General features: G+C 41.1%; 1 protein-coding gene across 1 annotated transcript in view; it reads right to left on the reverse strand.

The window, feature by feature from the left end:
* Nucleotides 1-19,527, reverse strand: part of AR (androgen receptor) — a 197,144-nt gene extending 177,617 nt beyond the window's left edge. The window contains exon 1 of the mRNA XM_045847398.1: nt 16,900-19,527. Within this exon, the coding sequence (XP_045703354.1) occupies nt 16,900-18,413 (1,514 nt within the window). The 5' untranslated portion in view covers nt 18,414-19,527. The remainder of the gene's footprint in view (nt 1-16,899) is intronic.
* Nucleotides 19,528-20,249: the final 722 nt, after the last annotated feature.

Below are 20,249 nucleotides of genomic sequence, written 5' to 3' on the forward strand. Positions count from 1 at the left end.
GCAAACAGGAGGGGCAGAGATGCAGAGACATGGAATGGGTAGTCCCACACCTACATGTGGTACATAAAAATAGAGAGGGATACCTTAGGAGCGAGGGATCCCAACCTCACAACAGACCACCAAGCCCAGGATTCCAGTGCCAGGAAGATAATTCCCAATAACTTTTGGCTGTAAAAACTGGAGGGGGTTGTGGCAGCAAAACAAAAACAAAAACAAAAACAAAAACAAAAACAAAACAACAACCCCCCCCAAAAAAAAACTGAAGGATTCTCAGGTGCCTACTCACAAAGAGCCCACATCATCATAGGACTAACACAGACTCACTCCTTCTGGGCCCCAGCACTGGGGCAGCAACTGGAAGGGTACCAGTGACATATGGGAAGAAACTGAAGTATCTGGCATCAGAGCAAGTACCTGGGGACAGCTTCCTCTCAAACAAAACTCCAGAGGTCAGGTAGTGCCCATTGTCCCTTTCTAGCCTTCCCACACAGAGCCACAGACCGGTGACACCATATCTGAGATACTTGGTTCACACAGGTTACCCCACCCTGGCAATTTCCTCAGGCATTGCCCCATCCAACTTACTAGTGCAATTTTCTGCAATAGGCTGGGCTACTAAGGCATGGAATCAAAGCAGCTCTACCTAACACACAGAAAGAAACACACAGAGGCTGCCAAAATGAGGAGACAAAGAAATGTGGTACAAATGAAAGAATAGAACAAACTCCAGAAAAAGAACTAAACAGAATAGAGATAAGCAATCTATCAGATGCTGAGTTCAAAACACTGGTTATTAGCTGTTCAAGAAACTCATTTGGTACTTCAATAGCATAGAAAAGACCCAGGCAGAAATGGAGGTTACACTAAGTGAAATAAAGAAAAATTTATAGGGAACCAACAGTGGAGTGGATAAAGCTGAGAATCATATCAATGATTTGCAACATAAGGAAGAAGGTAGCATTCAATCAGAACAGCAAAAGAAAAAAGAATCCAAAAAACCCAGGATAGGGTAAGGAACCACTGGGATGATGTCAAATGTACCAACATTTGAATCATATGGGTGCCAGAAGGAGAAGAGAAAGAGCAAGAAATCGAAAACTTATTTGAAAAAATAATGAAAGAAAACTTCCCTAATTAGGTGAAGCAAATAGACATACAAGTCCAGGAAGCACAGGGAGTCCCAAATAAGACAGAAGCAAAGAGGACCACACCAAGACACACCATAATTAAAATGCCAAAGATTAAAGATAAGGAAAGAACCTTTTTTTAAAAAAAGATTTTATTTATTCACTGTTAGAGAGCGGGATAGGGAGAGAGAAAGAGAGGGGAAGAAACACCAATGTCTGGTTGCCTCTCACTTGCCCACTACTAGAGACCTGGCTTACAACCCAGGCATGTGCCCTGACTGGGAATCGAACCAGTGACCCTTTGGTTTCTAGGCTGGCACTCAATCCACTGAGCCATACCAGCCAAGGCTAAACAGAGAATCTTTAAAGAGAGAATCAACAAGAGAAAAGCAGATAGTTACCTAAAAGGTGTTCCCATAAGACTGTCAGCTGATTTCTCAAAAGAAACTTTGCAGGCTACAAGTATTCAAAATGATGAAAAACAAGGACCTACAACCTAGATTGCTCTTCCCAGCAAAGCTATAATTTAGAATGGAAGGGCAGATAAAGTGCTTTCAAGACAAGGTAAAGCTAAAGGAGTTCATCATCACCAAGCTATTATTGTATGATGTGTTAAAGGGATTTATTTAAGAAAAAGATCAAAACTATGAACATTAAAATGGCAATAAATTCACAATTATCAACAACTGAATCTAAAAAACAAACTAAGCAAACAAGCAGAACAGAAACAGAATCATAAATGTGGAGATCATTTGGAGGGTTATCAGTTGGGAGGGGGCAGGGGGAAAATTGGGGAAAAGATGCAGGGATTAAAAAGTACATATTGGTAGGTACAGAATAGATAGGGGGATGTTAAGAACAGTGTAGGAAATGGAGGAGCCAAAGAATTCATATACATAGACATGAACTAAGGGGGGGAATGCCAGAGGGAACAGGGGGTGCTGGGTTGGGGGGATTGGGACAACTGTGATAGCACAGTCAGTAAAATATATATTAAAAACAATGTGGCCCTGGCTGGCGTAGCTCAGTGGATTGAGCGCGGGCTGCGAACCAAAGTGTCGCAGGTTCGATTCCCAGCCAGGGCACATGCCTGGGTTGCGGGCCACGGCCCCCAGCAACCGCACATTGATGTTTCTGTCTCTCTATCTCCCTCCTTTCCCTCTCTAAAAATAAATAAATAAAGTCTTTAAAAAAAAAACAAAGACAACTCTTTGAAAACTTAAAAAAAATGTAAAAATAACAATAGTAATAATGAGTACAAATTATCAGGCTTTTATTCTGGGCCAGGCTTTGTCAAGATGTTTTACATTTATTATTTCACTTAGAAGAACAATGAGGGGAATATAAGTATCTTTATTTTAAAATGAGGAAACTGAAACCAGGTAAGATTAAGTGGCCCAGAATATGCAGTTAGTAATTGTCAGAGCCAGGATTTAAGCTGCCAGAGGTCAAAGTCTATGCCCGAACATCAACATACAATACTTTAGCCCTGACGCTAACTTTTTTCCCAAGAGCCATCAGCCTCTTTTGTTTATTAAAAATTCCTAACTCTGCAAGGTACACCTAAAATCATCCAAATGGACATTTTGGAGTCATTTACAGGCTTTTAAATTATTAGGAAGCAGCTGTGGAAATCAGCTAGTATGAGTCCAAACTTCTGCCTTATATGCATGGTTGAAAGGGTATGATGAATAAGAAGGGAACTTAATATTATTAAGATTATTAATTAATATTTCAGCATCTACTAAGTGGCATTCCCTCTATATGAGTTGTTTTATTTAGTCCTCACAATAACACTGTGAGGAGGACAGTCTACAAATGAAGAAGCTGAGACTCAGAGAGGTCAAGTTACTCACTCGAAGTCATATAGTTGGTACACAGCTGCACCAAAACTGAAAGCCAGGTGGATGTAATTGCAAAGTTCCTTGTAACTTCCTTTAGTCCCTCCTATATGAGGTACAAAAACCCTTGGAGTAAGTAAGGAAGGCTCTCAACATTTGCCTATGTCCCTGTTCTGATAAGGAATGCCTAGAAGAGTCAAGAAAATAATTTAAGGTTGCTGGTGGCTGGGCAAAGTGGAAGTACATGCCCCATTTAGGTGAGGAACAACTTCTGGTTGGTGCCATATAGGCCCAGCCATGTCAGATCTTCATTCTCAAAACTGAAAACCTGAATTTTTACATGAAATGTTAGAAACATACATATACATGCTCACATGCACAAACAAAACTTATCTGGCCCATATTGGCAACTTCTGATGTAGATAAAGCCACACTGAGAAAATGTTTTCCTCTTACTGAACTGCAATTGGTTCTCATTGGTTTTGGCCTTTGGGGTTCTACAGAAAAATATTTAACTCCTTTATTCAATGACAGTCCTTTGGATATAATAAGATAATATTTATGTCCATTGCTCAGTACCTCCCTTCTCATACCCAACCCAATATCTCAGCTTTTCCATGCTTTACAAGAGCAGATGTCCCATGAATACTGGGGTTGAACACCACATTGCAAGTGTGGTCTGGCCAGAATATAATAGAGTAAGACTATCACTTCATTTAGTCTGAATCCTAATTTTCTATGAATGGAACTAAGCTGTTTCAGCAGTCACTTAATACTATTGACTCAGAATCATTTAATAAAGAAATACTTATGGAGTACATACAATATGACAAGCTCGAAGCTATGTATTTTGTGTATCTTATATAAAGATATTCATTGCATAGTATTTTCCCTAAAGAGGGTACAATTTGGGAGGACACATAAGACATGCCCCAAAATAATTATAATTTAATGAACTTAGTACCATACTAATGGAGGAATAAAAATGGATAAATCTAAAAGATATTAAGCACTGACTTTTAAGTTATACCTAACATCCATCATTTCTTCTGATTCTCTCTCCCAAAAATCTTATAAAGAAGAGATTTCTAACCCTACTTTACAGATGAGGAATTTGAAGCCTACATTCTTTCAACCATGTCATGTTATGAAAAATCCATATCATGTCATAGACATTACTTCTCAATGGGTGGGGGGATGGGAAATTTCATCTTGTAGAAGACTGTATCAGAGCTAAGCTTAGAATAATGGATATTATTAAAATTGCCTTCAAAGCTAAAGAATAATGGGAAAAAATAACAAGTTGAAAGAATAAAGGAGTGGGGGTGGTTAAAGTGACAGTGACTAGATCCATTTGGCGGGTGTTTAAGATTTTTGTAAAGGAATTAAGTGTACTGAGGCTGGAAAAATAAGCCAGACAATAAGAAGCCCCAAACACCAGACTTAAATAATTTTGAATTATATATATATGCAAATGGGAAAGGGCTATAATTTCAAACATGCATACATAACTGCTCAGCAAAGCTTCCTCTGTTCTAAGCATTGAGAATAGATAAATTAGAGTTCCAACCCTCAAGGAGCTTATAGATTAATGAATGTTTAAAGGAGGATACTAACAATATTGTAGCTTAACTTTGGGAACGTTAATATGGTGTGATGATTACAACATGAATTAATGGCCAGCAGAGAGGACTAGAGAGAGAGCAGGCATGAGCTCACTGCACTAATCCAGGCAAGAGCTGATGAGGATTTGAACTCAACTAGAGGGAATTATTTAGAAGGCTTTGGAAAATAATGCACAGTTTCACTGCTCCTAAAGCTTTAAGAGCAGCTTTTCGGAACCTTGTGGGGTCATCTCTGATAGAAAACTGAATTTGGAAGAATAGCATTGTCCCCAAAGAAGAGCCCACCCTGTTGAATTCCACATCTGACCTGCTATATTTGAAGTCAATCCAACACCTCAGAAAGGCTCAGCAAATGTCCAAAGCAAATGACACATCACCTGAAAATATGAGCATGGTTAACATTTTTGGTCTATTATTAGGTAGTTGGTGACTGAAATGTCTCAGTCTAATTTGGTCTTTTTTACTTAAAAGGCTGATCAAACAGGTTTTTCAAATGAACAATTGGAAACTCCCACAGACTACACAGTTGCTAACCTTTGTATTTTTTTAAAAAAGATGAAATGGAAGCAGTAAACACACCCAAAAACATGTTTTGGAATCCTTCTCACCCAAACATCAGGCTTTCCACCTTTACTCCCAACTCTCAATTTATGTGATTTCTTCATCTAATCAGAGGTTGTACAATGCTTCAGAAAAGTAACCCAATATAAGTTTAGATTCTTTTTCTTATGTAATGCCAATTTTCAAAATAAATGTCTAAGTAGTTGTTTTTGTGAGTAGCAAGATTGTACCTTCTTTTTTAAAAAATCTGGAGAGAAGCAGACTTTAATAGTTGCCTACTTCCATTACCACAGTAACAAAAATATCATTTGACAACCACATTCATGACTTCCTATGGAATCTTGCACAACCAATTTGGGCCTAGGACAAAGGTAGCATCTTGTCATACTGGGGATTTCCCCTTCTTATTTAGGGAAAATCCTGTATTCTGACATTTTTCTTCATTTGTCCAGTATCTAGGAGGAGATGGATTTTTTGACCATTTTCCCCATTCTCTGTCCAATGTTGTTGATGGAGAAAATTAATTAAAAAAAAAGTTAGGGGTTAGTGTGGTACAAAAGGAGAAATGGAGGGAGATAGGTCAGTGTGAGAAGGGAGCCAGAATGACAGAATGAAGAGGCCTAGTAGTCTGGAGTCTCAAATTCAAGCTCTGGTTCTGCTAATTACTCACCACGTGACCTTGGTTAAGTTCCTTTCCTCCTAAGAGATCTTAAAAGAACCTGCTGTAGTTTAAGGATTGTAGTTGCCCAATGTTTCAAGTTCAGGTACAATGTTTTTGCATTAAAAACATTTACAATAAGAGTTACACTCCTTTCCCTAAATGTAGTGGAAAAGAACTTGTGTTATGGATCTGGACTGCTTAGATTCTAATATATGCTCTTCCACCTACTTGTTCTATAACCATGGGAATGTTATGTCACTATTCTGTGTCAGCTTCCTCACTAGTAACGTGATAATAGTGCCTAACTCAGGGAGTTATTTTTAGGATTAAATGAATTAACATATGTAAAACACATAAAAGAACTCTGAACTCCAAAATAATCAGCTATTTCATTTTTCTCACCTTAATAGCTCTTCTATTTAAGGAGGCATCATATTGTCCAGGTCTGTAGTGGGGCTTTGAGATTTTTAACCACCTTGGGATCTCTAAGAATTTTTCAAGAATTTCTATAGTTTTGCTTTCCAATCTCTATTGTAAATAATCAAACGTTTCCACCATCCCCTTTGTGTCACTCCACCTCTACTTTAATCCCCAGGCATTCAGCTACTTGGTGAGGATTAGTAGAGTATAATAGAATCAGTGCATAATGAGTCACCTTAGTCACCAGTCTTTTGGGATGGTAGAGGTAAACAGGTAGCTAATTTGAAAAGCTGCTGGTATTATATGACTGTTAGAATCTCCTAGTTACATGTCATATATCCTTGATGTGACACAAGCCTTCCTACTTCCTTGCTGTGTGATTTTTGAGCATATTACTTAACCTCTCTGGCTTACCTATTTACCAAAGTTGTTATGAGAATTGAACAAGTTAACCCATGTAAGGCACTAAAATTTGGCACACAGTAAGTGCTACCATTATTATTACTATTACTATAATTCTCTGTTCTGACTGGGGAATCATTTTTCCAACATAGATATTTTTCAAGGAAGCAACAGATAGCTAACTCTCAAAGCAGGCTCTGACTAAATGACACTCACTTTCTGTGAGACTTTGGTCAAGTTCCTTTCCATCTCTGTGTCTCAGGCACCTCATCTATAGAACAGTCTAATGGGACAAGATAGTCTTCCAGGTTCCGTGAACTTTATCATCCTACAATCTCAGGCCATTTCTGTTGAGATTCTCAGTAGCTTCTAGTTTTGATCTGCTTACCATGTTTTTCATGGATAAATTATTTTGGCATATGGTTCAGTAAAAACATAACAATAACATTGTGGTTTGATTGGAGGCAACAGCCAATCTGTGTGCTGTTCCAGTTCTTTTATTCACTATTTAGTTTAATTATGTGGTTTAAAGATTGGGCAAGAAGGAGAGACTTACTCTTTCCCCATAATGATGCCTCAGAACAACACTGAGAAGAGAAACATCAAGTTGGAATCCAGGAGAACTGAGTTTGTGCTCTAGTTCTGTTGCCAACTTGTTTTACCATGGATAGGTAAAGACGCTACCCTTCTCTAGGTTTCTATAAAGTAAAAGAAGAGAGGGGAGAGGGTGCCAAAGGCCTAGGTGATCTTTAAGGTTCCCTATAATCATCTTGAAGAGCAGAAAAGCTGAGAGCACTGCGTGAAAACTAAGAAGAAGCTATCAGGATGTTCACCAGATAATTCAAACTTTGTATACCTTAAATCAAACTCTTGATTCATAACTACCCACATACCTATTTGCTCTGCCTACAATCTTCACCATTTTAGTAAATAGTAATCACATTTTTCAAATTGTTCACATGCAAAATTTGACAATAAGCATTGACTCCTTTCTTTTTCTCACAATGAATATCTAATCTGTCAGTAAATGCTGTCACCTGTACCATCAAAACACATCCAGAATTCTGCATCTTCTCATCTCCTTCAGCAAGACCACCCTGATGTAAGCTGCCATCATCTCTCACTCAGATCACTGCAGTAGCCTCATCACCCTGCTTCCCTCTTGCTCCTGCAGCCTCTTCATCACATAGACAACAAGTAAACAAACAAATGTACAAAAAATCAAATGGTACAAGACATGAAGAAGAAGGATCATGCTAAAATGTTGGATCACATTACTCCTCTGCTCAATACTTTCCAATGGTTCCCCATATCAAAGTAAAAGATGGAGTCCTAACAAAAACTTATGATGTTCTTCATTAACTCTGATCTCATTTCTTATTCTCCATTTACTTAAACTAGCCTTACAGGCCTCCCTGTTATATACCCTTCATCACACCAACTTTGCTCCTTCCTCAGTCTTTTTGTAGTTATGGTTACCTGTGTCTGGAATATTCTAACCCCAGATATCCCTATGGTTCACTTCCTCACTTTCTTCAGGTCTCTGCTCAAATATCAACTTCTTAGTAAGGCACCCCCTGACAGACAAATACACAATTGTCCCTCACACTATTAATCTGTATCCCCCACACTGTGCTAAGCTATTTGTCATGACATATCACTTTTGATATATCTACATGTGTCCTCTTACTAAACTGTAGAATCCACAGAAGGAGGAATTTTTGTCTGCCTTATTCATTGCTGTGTCACCAGTGCCTAGTATAACATTTGGCATGTAATAAATGCTCAGTAAGTAGTTATTAAATAAATGCAGTCTGTAAAGCAGGATAACAAGGTTACTGGCATCCAGAACTCCCATACAACCCAATCCATCCACCTGGTTAGTAAATAAGAGATCCAGGAGCCTTAAGAGCTTCACCAGTTTGTACTATTGATACCAGTTAAGGGTTTGTGCCTCTCTGAATCTCCTATTTTTAATCTATGAGGTGAGAGGGCCATGTGATTAATTAAAGAGGAACACAATTTAAGGAAGAAAGAATGGGGATGAAATTCCAGCTCTGCCACTTTGAAGCTATTTTACTTTAGACATGTTACCTACCTTGTCTGAACATAAAATTTACAATGGAAATAACAACATTATAATAGTATGAAGAATATTACAATGCCATGAAACCTGGCTACTGGTATAAGGTAGAATGAGAATTAAATGCAATAACAGAATTTAAAACTGCTCTGGAAACTGTTAAGTGCTACTGGAATACGTCCGATGTCACTGTTCCCTGCACCACTTCTGGAAAAGCTATCAAGGAGTTAGTGTTACTAAGATGTTTTGAGCTTTGGGAAACAACATCCCATGTAAAATAGTAAGTACTACCATAGCTTATTTATTGCCTGGTAGTAGGTGGTTCTGGCTCAAGTTAGCCTGTGATGTGCTGAATATACTAAAGGAGATCAACCATTCCTACGAAAATTCTGGTGCAAAGAACCTATATGAAGGACCATGGACATGGACAACGGTATGGGGATTGACTATGGAGGTGGGGGTGGGCTTCGTGGAACGGGTAAAGGGGGAAAATTGGAACAACTGTAATAGCATAAACAATACAAGAATAAAAAAGAAGGAAAGAAAATTCTGCTGCAGGACACTTGCAGTCCCCCTCGTGGCCATATGGTAGAACTACAGTTCCATAAGCAAGTTAATTCAACCTGCAGAGAACAGAGCACTTGATTAAAGAGTAGGCTATTTTATAAAGCTACATCATCTAATTTAGCAAAGCCCTTATAAAAACGTTTTCATGTACTCCTTACTCCAAGAATTGTTTAATTTGTCTTCTCCCTTGAGTCACTTAACCAACAGCCTGAAACCCCATTTATATACAACCTCAAAGCATGTTACCATGTCTAAAGGAAACCTTCAGAATAGACTAGTAATTCTTGATCTGACCACCGAACTGGGAATTTTCATTGGCTCTCAAGCCAAATTTAGACCCATTAATCCCCTTGATCTAATTAATTCCTCATATATTGCAGAGTTCTATAGTCAAAGACATCAAAACATTATTCCAGCAAGAGCAATGATACAGCCAAAGGAAATGAGGAAGACAGTAGTAACTAATTTGACTGGAGAGGCACTGTTTAAAAAGTAGAAATATATTTCAATTCCTTAATCAAATTCATTCATATTGTCTTTACCAGGCATCACCTTCCGGTATTTGAACTAGCCATCAAGACCTATAATCTACTGCTTGAGTTTAATAATGACCCCCCGCTAATCAAAAAAGGATAAAATGTAGTCACAGGTAATACTGCTAACCGCATCAGCTGACTTTGATTCATTTCTTTTTTGAAGGTGTACATTTCAAAAACCCATATCATACAATCCAGCATCTCATCATACTGACAGAATGGTATTGTCTTTATGATTTTTTAATAATATAGTTATAAGGTTGTTGAGGGCATTGACCTTATATTCTTCCTGAGTTGTGTCCCCTTTACCCTGGTCTCTTCCTAGCACACAGATAGGCATATACCAGGTGTTTACTGAAGAGTAGTAGATTGATGGGTACATTTTTAAAAATAACTTTATTAGGGTGATCTCTGAAGACAACTAGGTCCCAGTAGGGTGTTTTGTCCAGTGGCCTACAGTTCACTGACCATTATCAGGACACAATAGCTATAGCTGATTAGATATACCCTTAGCCTAGAGTGTTAATGAGGCAAGAGTTTAGTTCCTTTATAGGTGAATTTTATCTCCGATTCATGGTTGTAGAGTGAATTCCAGAAAAGAAGCCCAAATTATATAAAAGCAAATGAAAAATTTCCTCATCTAGAAATACACACCAAAAAGGATGGTGGCATTTACTTTATCCAAAGGACAACATATAAAAACAAAATTATGACTCCAGCTGTTTACATAAACCTAAGCATAAGTCAAATATAGCTAGTGATTTCTTTGGCCTAGTTTGCATTTCTTATCTCTTTGTGTCAGTTTTCTGTATAGAAATGACTAGTCTTCATCCCCTTGGTAATAGTTCCTAGTTTTTCCTAAAAATAAGACTGTTAACTGAATAAACTTTATTAGGTTTCTTTCATACTGTTCTCTAAAGACCTGAAAATTGTAGAGACACTATTCTGTTCATTTAGGAAAGGGCTGTCATTACCAATTCCAATTCAGAGCTAAAAAAAAAATGAGAACAGCGTCCCTAAGCAGCCTTCACACAGGACAAAACAAAGTATGCTCTAACTTTCAACACAGCAGCAAATACCTTCTGCCTTTTAAGTCCTAGAGGTGTTCTGAACTCAGGTACTCTCAGCAAAGTTGCAGGATACAAGGTCAATATACAAAAATCAATTATATTTCTAAACACTGTCAGTGAACAATTACATTTCTAAAGTTGGCAGTGAACAACTTAAAAAGGATATACAAATAGTAACCATTGAAATATCATATCCCACCCACTATGATAGTTATAATTAAAAAGAGAGACAATAACAAGTATTGTCAGGAGGTGGAGAAATTGGACCCTTCATATATTGCTGGTGAGATTGTAAAATGGTACAGCTACTTTTGAAAACAGTTTTGAGAGTTCCTCAAAAGATTAAACAGAGTTATTATATGACCCAGAAACTCCACTCCAAAGCATGTACCCAAAGAATTGAAAACATATGTTCAAAAAATTCCTATACATAACTGTTCATAGTAGTATTATTTATAATACTTAAAATGTAGAAAAAAGTCAAATGTCTATCAACTGATGAATGGATAGATGAATTGTGGTACATCCATATAATGAAACATTATTTGGTTGTTAAAAAGAATGAGGTACTGACATGTGCTTCAACATGGATGAACACTGAGAATATTATTCTATGTGAAAGAAGCTAGTCATAAAAGGCCAATAATATATGATCCTATTTATATGAAATGTTAGAATAAGCAAATTCACAGAGACTGAAAGTAGGTTGGTGATTGATAATTGCTCAGAGTTGGGTGACGGGAGTTTGACTGCTAAGTGACTGAAATGTTGCAACATTGATTGGAGTGATGACTATACTCTGAATATTCTGAAATCATTGAACAGTACACTTTAAATTGCTGGATTATATATTTTGTGAATTATGTCTCATAAAGCTGTCATTAAAAAATAAAATTCAGGTACTGCCTGATTTAAAATGGCAGCATTCTCAAGTAATCAGCACTTTAGAGCTATAAGCTTCTCGAGCTGAGCCACTCTCAATCCTGCTGTGGCTTACAAGTTGGCGACAGGAATTGGTGTGAGAGAGAATGGGTGACAGTACCCATGAGTGTGCAAGGAATTGTGCATAATTCAGTCTATCATCTCTATGCAGCAACCACTGAAAGTAGCCCTTACAGAGCAACAATCTAAAACATTATCTGTCAGGTGGGAAGCATCAAGAAAAAAACTGGAAGGGAAGCTTCAAGGAAAAAGCTGAAGTGCTGCTCTGCAAAGCTTTCCTCACATGGTAAACAAATATTATAGAAAATGCAACTATTTCTATTTTTCAACTAACAAAGGGCTATTCACTACGCACTTTCTGGTGTGCTCAAATCTACATGAGTGCAAGTGAATAAATCAGAAGACACTGGGTCTTTTATTTGAAAAGAGTATAATATAAATATGAGCTTTCATAATTCTCTTCAGTATGATGAATGCTAATCAATACTGGTTAACTGTATATAACTTTGCAAGCAATGAAAAAACTCATCTTCGTGGTTAGGATGAAGATAACTTACTCGGAATTCAACATCTCAGAACTTGATAGAATGCTGGCAAAGGAAGTCTGAGGTAGAATAATGTTTTTCAATATTATTCTTTGTTTTCAAATGATTAATTTACACCTGTGTATAAGCCCAGCCAGACACTACTAGTAAGCACCCTCGTATGCACATTAGGTACTTCTTATGAAAGTACTGTGGTGATCTGACCTAGGCAGCGCTGTCTCAAGGGGGAGAGGGTCAAGTTCTTCACAGGCTTTGAGAAAAGGTTGCCAAAATGACCAGTAGACACCAAGAAATAAAATAAAGATCAAGAGAGAGACAGAGACAGTAGCCAGAAAAATACTTCAATAAATTGCCAAGTCCTCAAGCCATATAGTTCAGCTGTCTCAGCTATTGTTGAATCAGGTTCTAACCTCAAGATAAAAAAAGTCCAGCTATTCATTTTGCTATCCCCTCAAGTCATCTAGTCCTAAAAGAGAGAAATTGGGGTTGATCTGATTTGTTACTCTCCACATTAAAAAAAATATTTTAAGAGCACTCCACAGGAGTACTGAGAAAAACATCCCGAAAAGTAGGAAGAAGAGTCTACATTTCAATGTCAAAAGCATGAAAGGAGTGGAAAGAAAGAAAATCAGGGACAGCCAGGCAGCACTTGAAGAAGCTGCAAACAAAGAGAAAATGGTGGCAGGAGAGGGTGGAGAGGGTGGAGAGAGGTTTCCTTCTCCCTTTCTTACCAACCTCACAGAACTTGACTTTTGTTTGTTTTTTATTTTTCAGAATCATGACTTCAAGTTTGGGTATAAAATAGCCCCTTACTTGCTACACCAGCCAGCTTTAAGCTCCCTCTTGAGTAGAGTTATGAATGAAACTGGTAGTCTCGATAGCACCATGATAAAAAAAAATAATAAAATTGTCCATATCCCTAACTCCACCAAGAGTAGGTAGCCACATTAGACATACGAGTGAGGAGGCCAAGGAATTCTTTGTATTAAATGCATACATGTACAGCAGATGAGCAAATTACTACAGGTAAAAAAACACTTAAAGAAAATTAAATGTGCCAGCAAATTCAACCTATTAAATGCAATTGTACAGGTGAAAGAATATAAGTCTGATGAGGTGAAATTTGCACTGGCAAGAAAGCACCACAAAGTGAGCTTGCAATTAGAAGGCTGTAAGGGTCTTCAAAAATGTGTATCACTGATTATGAGCCTTTGGTCGACCTGAGAGAGATACTCTGTAGACAAAGAGAAGCCTTCCATGGCTACACCCTGCACACATTTAAAAAAAAAAAGTACCAGCCAGTGTGGCTATTTGGTTCTCAGATTTTGATTATTGGTACCCAGACAGAACCCACCAGTGATTTGCTGACCATGGAGAAAGGATTTTTTTCCCCAACATACTGATCCTCAAGGCCCATGGACACAGAGTCAGTCTATCTTGATCCCAAAGCAAAATTCTGCTTTACAAAACAGACAAACTGCTCTGTTAAAGGTAGTCATAAAAAGTTGCTTGACAACTGAGGAGGGGAAAGGAGATGGAAAGGGGAATTAATAAAGTGACTTATTTCAAAATAACTAATAGAGAAAGACAGTATTTGTCAATCTTAAAGCACCACCCAAATATTAGTTATTATGAAGAGCAGAACCAAATGCGATGAGAAAATTTAAATTTTCTTTTTGCAACTGGATAATTTATCTAAGCCACAATTCTAATTTCTTACTCCCCTGGGCCTTAACTATCAAGAATAAATATTTGTCATATTATTGTTCTGTTTGCCAGAATATAAAGGGCACTACTTTTGTTAAATGGAACAGTGGTCAATTAACAAAGTTGTAGTCTTGTTTGATCTCTGAAAGAAGACAGCTCCATAAAATATCACCAGGGTTGCACATAAGTCCCATCACTTTTTATGATTCCTTCTGTTCAAACCACATGGTAAATAAAAAAAAATAAAGTCCACCTTCAGCCTCTCCTATCTCCCCAGAAACATTGTAAATATATAAAAATATAATTATTCCACAAGTTACTAAGTTTAAAAAATTTCCACTTCTACAATTAACTAATGCATATGAACACACAAACACAATTGGAGAAAGGGGAAAATCCAATACATATTATTGGAGACCTCTAGAATTTTGAGATTTTTAACTCAAGGTTGGCATGCAATGCAGAGAAGGTAGAAGCTCTGGGTTTGGCTTTTTGAAAATCCCTTACTTTTCACTAAATCGTGCCTCTACGAAGTGAGGGGAAGAAAGAAAAGTAAGAAAATATCTAACTTTAGATTTGGATTGGTTATATTCTGATGAAGTTGGTATTTCAAAAAAACTGACTCAAGAATTTTCTATATTTTAGAAATCAAATTTTTTTTGTCAACTCACAGGATAGGAACACCAGTTTTCCCTTTCACCAGACTGCCATAACCATTGCAGCAATCAGAAACCAGGGAAGATTCAATAATCTTGTACTTTTGTTTGAATACTGAAAAATTCTCATTAGTTAAGCTCATTAATTTAAGCAAGTCTTCCTAATAGAGAACTTTTTCTCTTAAGACCTGGGATAAAATCACCTATCTTACTGCACAACTGATAGTAAGGAACATTTTGCTCTTGATAACCACTTCCTGAACATTTCAGGTTGTTTCTTGGAAGGTACCCACTCCTTAACAAATATGTGGAACCATACATTTCCTCCCTGTTAACTGAGTTAGTTTGAGGGGATGTGAAAAAGAGGGAAGGTTCCAGTGTCTGGGTTTAGCCTAATGGTAGGTCAAGAAGAATCTTTGATATCCCCTGCCCCAGAAAAGTTCACAGCAGAAGAGGGCTTCACTGACTAGCGACAGCCCTTCCAAAAGAATAATTAACCCTACCAAGTAAATCTGTTCTTAGAAAATGAAAAAGACCTTTTATCTGACAGTATAACCACTTCGCAAAAAACGCTATAAATGAACCCTTTAAAAATCCTGTAAATCAAACTTTAAAACCCTAATAGAATGTAAAGCTTGGTAAGAAGATGTTTTTTCAATAGCCCAGAAAATATTTTAGGAAATCTTATCCTCCGCTCTCTTTTCTAACACCATGCTATCAACTTTCCAAGAACAGAAGCATCAGTGAAAGGAGGTAAATTGTTTGATTTAAGTTGCCAAAGATGCTAACACTAACAATGAAATTTGAAAAGCCACAGATAAAAATAACACAGATATAGTCAACAACAGCTATATGCAGAACAATACACAAGTCAATGGGGACATCAGCACCCAGCAAACTTGAGGAGTTAGTTCCACAGTCAATATAGTCCCTCCCTCACAGAGATAAACTAATATATCAGTTTGTTGGGAAAAATCATCAACATGATCTGCAAAAAAATGAAAAACTGCGGTAAGGAAGATTTTTAATAAGCAAGATGAAACTGACTGCCTCTTTTCTCATTTTCTAATTAAAAGTTTTGGACAAGGTTGTAGCTCATACGTCCCTAACAGTTCTTAATCAATTTGTTAAAGGTAACAGCTCATGTTTGAAAATGTTCTTATAATAAAGGAGTGTATTGAAAAGCCTTACTCCTTCCTCCCAAAATCAGATTTCTGAGCACTCTGGAATTTCAGGAAATACTTTAAAACTTTTTCTAACACTTTTATAAATCAGACTCGCCTGGTTAAAGTCTTTACTTAAAAAAGTTCTCTTTATAGATCTGATGCAAACCTGAAGTAGAGGACTGAGGATCTGTTATAATCCACAGAGAAAAATAAACTATTTACAAGAAAAACAACAACAACAAGCAACTACTTCCAACATAGTTAAACTGTGAGGGTAAATCCTGCCCAGTGTTCACTAAGAAAATTGTCCTTATTCGTGCCTGGTTGGATTCTCTGTGCTGACCTCCAATCCCTGGGCAAGACCTCAATTGTTGCCAAGGAAGGAATTTCACCGCTTCTTCACACAGCGGGCCCTTAGAACTCAGAGACCACCTTGTTCGTCTAATCCCACACTCCATTTTATCTTTTTGAAGGAGGCGGGCTTAGAAAACCTTGGGCCAGTCTTTTTGCCTCTAACCTGCCAAGACTGGTCACAGGCTGGAGGGCAAACTTTAACAGACTCTAAGAGAAACTGCTCATATTTTTTTCCACATTCACAGATTTGGGGAGTTGAGGAGAAAAATTAATGGAGAGATTAAGGGCTTTATTTCCGACAGTGGCCCTTGCAATTGGATTTAAGTTTGGAGACCTGGGGAGTCAGGCAGGATTTTAGGAGGCCGGGAGTGGAGAATTGTCAAGGAACTTGGAAGGGTACGAACCAGCATCCAGGGTCTTAGCAGCAGTTATTGGGACGCAGACTGAGGGTTGGGAGCACTACGGTGAAATCTTAGGCAGGCCTGGAGTCCAGGTAAACCTCCCGATTTAGGGCAGCTCTTTCTATGGAACCTCATTGGGCTCTCCCAGCGGCAGAGTGTTCACCCGGAGAGAAGATATACCCCAGAACACAGACTGACTCAAGGCTGAAAGACATTTCTAAACGGGGAAACTTACCGCATGTCCCCGTAAGATCCAGAGTAGCTCTCCATCCAGGGGCTCATCTCGCTTTTGACACAATTGGGACTTGAATACGGCACTCTACTCACCATGCCGCCAGGATACCACACATCAGATGGGGGGAAGTCGCCTTCTTGACCAGCCAGCCCTTGAGGTGGCCGAGTGTAGCCATAGGGGGCTACAGCCCCGGCCTCCCCTGTGCTGCCGCCACCACCACTGCCACAGGACCCATACAACTGGCTTTCTTCACCCGCGAAGAGAGTGTGCCAGGAAGAGGAGGCAGCTGAGGGTGAGCCTGAGCTGGGTCCCGCTGCACCCCCACCGTGCAGGCTCGCCAGGTCCCCATAGCGGCATTGCGCCGCTGCAGCTGCCCAGGCGCTGCCATAGTCCAGTGAGTTCTCTAGCTTGATGCGGGTTTGAGGATGGTGAGGCGGCGGAGGGGGCGGCGGCCCGGCCAGGGCTAGTGAAAAGTTATAGTAGTCGCGACTCTGATAAGCCGCTGCCTCTTCCAGTGCTCCAGACTTGTAGAGAGACAGGGCGGATGGCAGCTCAAGTGTTCCGGAGACTCCTGTTTCAGCGCTGCTAGAGCAGCCCAGGCTCTCGCCTTCCAGCCCTTTTGGGTAGCCTGCCTTGAATGGGGAATACTCAGAAGTCTCTTCGGTGACCTTGCCTGGGCCGTCATCCAGCAGAGAACCTTTGCATTCAGCCAGTTGGGCACAAGGAGTAGGACGTACAGAAGGTGGACCTCCCAGGAGCGGAGCATACATGCAATCCCCTCTAAGCTGTTCCCCAGGACTCAGATGCTCCAAAGCCTCAACACCCAAGCCCATAGATACTGACACTGCCTTACACAACTCCTTGGCGCTGTCCGAGATGGCAGAACTGCCCCCTAGGTAGTTGTCCTTGGAGGACGTTGGAGCCCCAGCGGCCTCCCTCGCTCTCCCACTGCTGCTGGCTTCAGATACTACCTCCTGCTGCTGTTGCTGCTGCTGCTGCTGCTGAAGCAGTTGCATGGTGCCGGCTTCGCTCAGGATGTCTTTAAGATCGGCGGAGCAGCTGCTTAAGCCCGGGAAAGTGGGGCCCAGCAGGGACAACGTGGATGGGGCAGCTGAGTCATCTTCGTCCGTAGGTGCTGGCGGCTGCTGCTGCAGCCCCTTGCCGGCAGCTGAAGGGACTCTGGGCTCTGAGATGCAGCCAGTCTCCGGGTGGCCCTCGGGAACTGACTGCTGTTGTGAAGGCTGCTGTTCATTCTCCAGGGCCAGGTAGCCTGTGGGGCCTCTGCTCTGGGCTTGGGGAGATCCATCCTCACCCTGCTGCTGCTGCCGGGCACTGGTCTCCTGTTGCTGCTGTAAATGGGTGCCAGGAGGTGCTGCGCTCGCGGCCTCCGGGTGCCGGGGTCCCGGGGTCTGGACCACTTCTCGCACACTCTGGAACAGGTTCTGGAAAGCTCCTCGATAGGTTTTGGACGGCGGTCGTGGGTAGAGCCTCCCCAGCCCTAACTGCACCTCCATCCTTGAGCTTGGTTGAATCTTCCACCTAATTCCTTTATCCTGTTTCTCCTTCTCTTGCTGAGAAGAGTTCAACAGGCTGTGATGCGGTAGTCACTGCAGCTAGCTACCCACCTGCGGGAAGCTCCTGGGAAAGAAACTTGCAGGAATAACCACACGAAATTTCTCTGACAGCCTCAAAGTCTTGTGCAAAGGAAAACACACGCGTTGGACAAAATCTGCCCTGCTAGGCTCTCAGTCTGTTCAATACTTGCAATAGATTCAATAGATGCTCAGATCTTGAAAGAAAAAAAACAAAACACAACTCTCCGTGTCTTCCAGATTGTGTCCACCGAAGCAGGTGCAAATGGAATCTGGTTATTGTTTTTCTCCCTCCTTCCCTTCAGTTTTGTTCGGGTTTGAATGGGGTTTTTCTGTTTGTTTTTGTTTTGGACTACTGAAGACCTGATTGCCTTTTCATCCTTTGATCTTTGGTCCCGAAAAATGGCTAGAGGGCGGGGGCGTGCAGGGCGAGGTGGAGAGGGAGTGAGGGGAACCTAGGGGTTCACCCCGGCGTGTCGCCTAACCAGGCAGGTCCTGGCTGTACAGCTGAAGCGTCTCCGAGATCGCCTAGCTTCACCAGAGCAGTCTTCGCAACGCAGAGCTAGCTTGTCTGCTGGCAGCCAAAGGGAGTTACCTCTCTGCAAACTCGGGCTGGCCGCTCTGGGCCGACTAGAGTGGAGGGGAAGTGCGTGTCTGGGGCGGGGGGGGGGTAGAAGGGAGCGGGAGGAGGCAGCAGCAGGAGAGGAGCCCCAGGAAGGGGCAACGGGGTGGAGGGGAGGAAGACAAAAGCAGCCGTCAGTCCTACCGGGTACTTTCCTCGCTTCCTCTGAGTCTCTAGCAGCTTTCAAAAACTTCACCGAAGAGAAAAGCGTAGCTCCGGGGCGGCGGCTTCGAAGCCGCTGCGCTGCAAGAGGCGTTGGCAGCCGCCACAGCCCGGCTAGGGCTGACGCGGGCGTCCCTTCGGCTTCTGTCCCGCACTGGAGCGGCTAGCTTGGTCACTTTCCCTCCGCTGCCTCCTCTACCTCCAGGTTTGCTCGGGACCCTTAGCCTCTCCCAGCACGTTGGCTCCCTGAGATCTCAGAGGGTGAGCTGGGAAGTAGAGAGCAAATGCAACAGTTTGCGAGTCCGGTCCCGCCCCCGCCGGGCCGGCCTCCTTGCCTTCCCACCTCCTTTCTCCCTCCCCTCCCCTTTCCTTTTTTTCCCCTCCCCTCTCCTCCCCACCCTTCCCTTCCCTCTGCTCCCCTCCCCTCCCCACCCCGCGCACTAATGCCGAGTGGCTTTGGAGAAACAAGTGCTGCTGCAGCGTGGGTGAAAGCAGAAGAGGATCGCTCTAGCCCAGGAAGACCCTAGCTCCCTGGTATCTCCTGCTTTCCTGGACCTGGTTTTAGGCGCCAGGGCTGAAGCTTTAAACCGGGGCTTTATTTGAGGACAGGGTTAGCGCAGCTCCCAGAGGCCAGCACTTGCAGATTTGGTTCCGAAGTCCAATCTCAAAACAGACACTGTGGGTGTGTGGGAGGAGCAATAGGAGTATCAGCCCCTTAGGCTAGGGACTACATTCAACGCAGACTGAGAAGTGCGGACTGGAGGGTCTTCTACAAATGGAAGACAGGCTATTGCCAAGTCAGCAGATACTTGTTGATATCTTTCAGATTCCTCTCTAGGTGTTGATTGGGCTTCGTGGCATGGTACCAGTTGCTCTATGAACCCTCTCCCTGGGAACCAGTAATCATCTCTGCCTCATTTCTTCCCCCTTTCCTGTCTGGAAATGCCTCCAACCTGACACACTTCTCACCTATC

This window comes from Phyllostomus hastatus, unplaced genomic scaffold (genome assembly GCF_019186645.2).
Source record: "Phyllostomus hastatus isolate PE091 unplaced genomic scaffold, TTU_PhHast_1.1 phas_contig_551, whole genome shotgun sequence".
Taxonomy (NCBI): domain Eukaryota; kingdom Metazoa; phylum Chordata; class Mammalia; order Chiroptera; family Phyllostomidae; genus Phyllostomus; species Phyllostomus hastatus.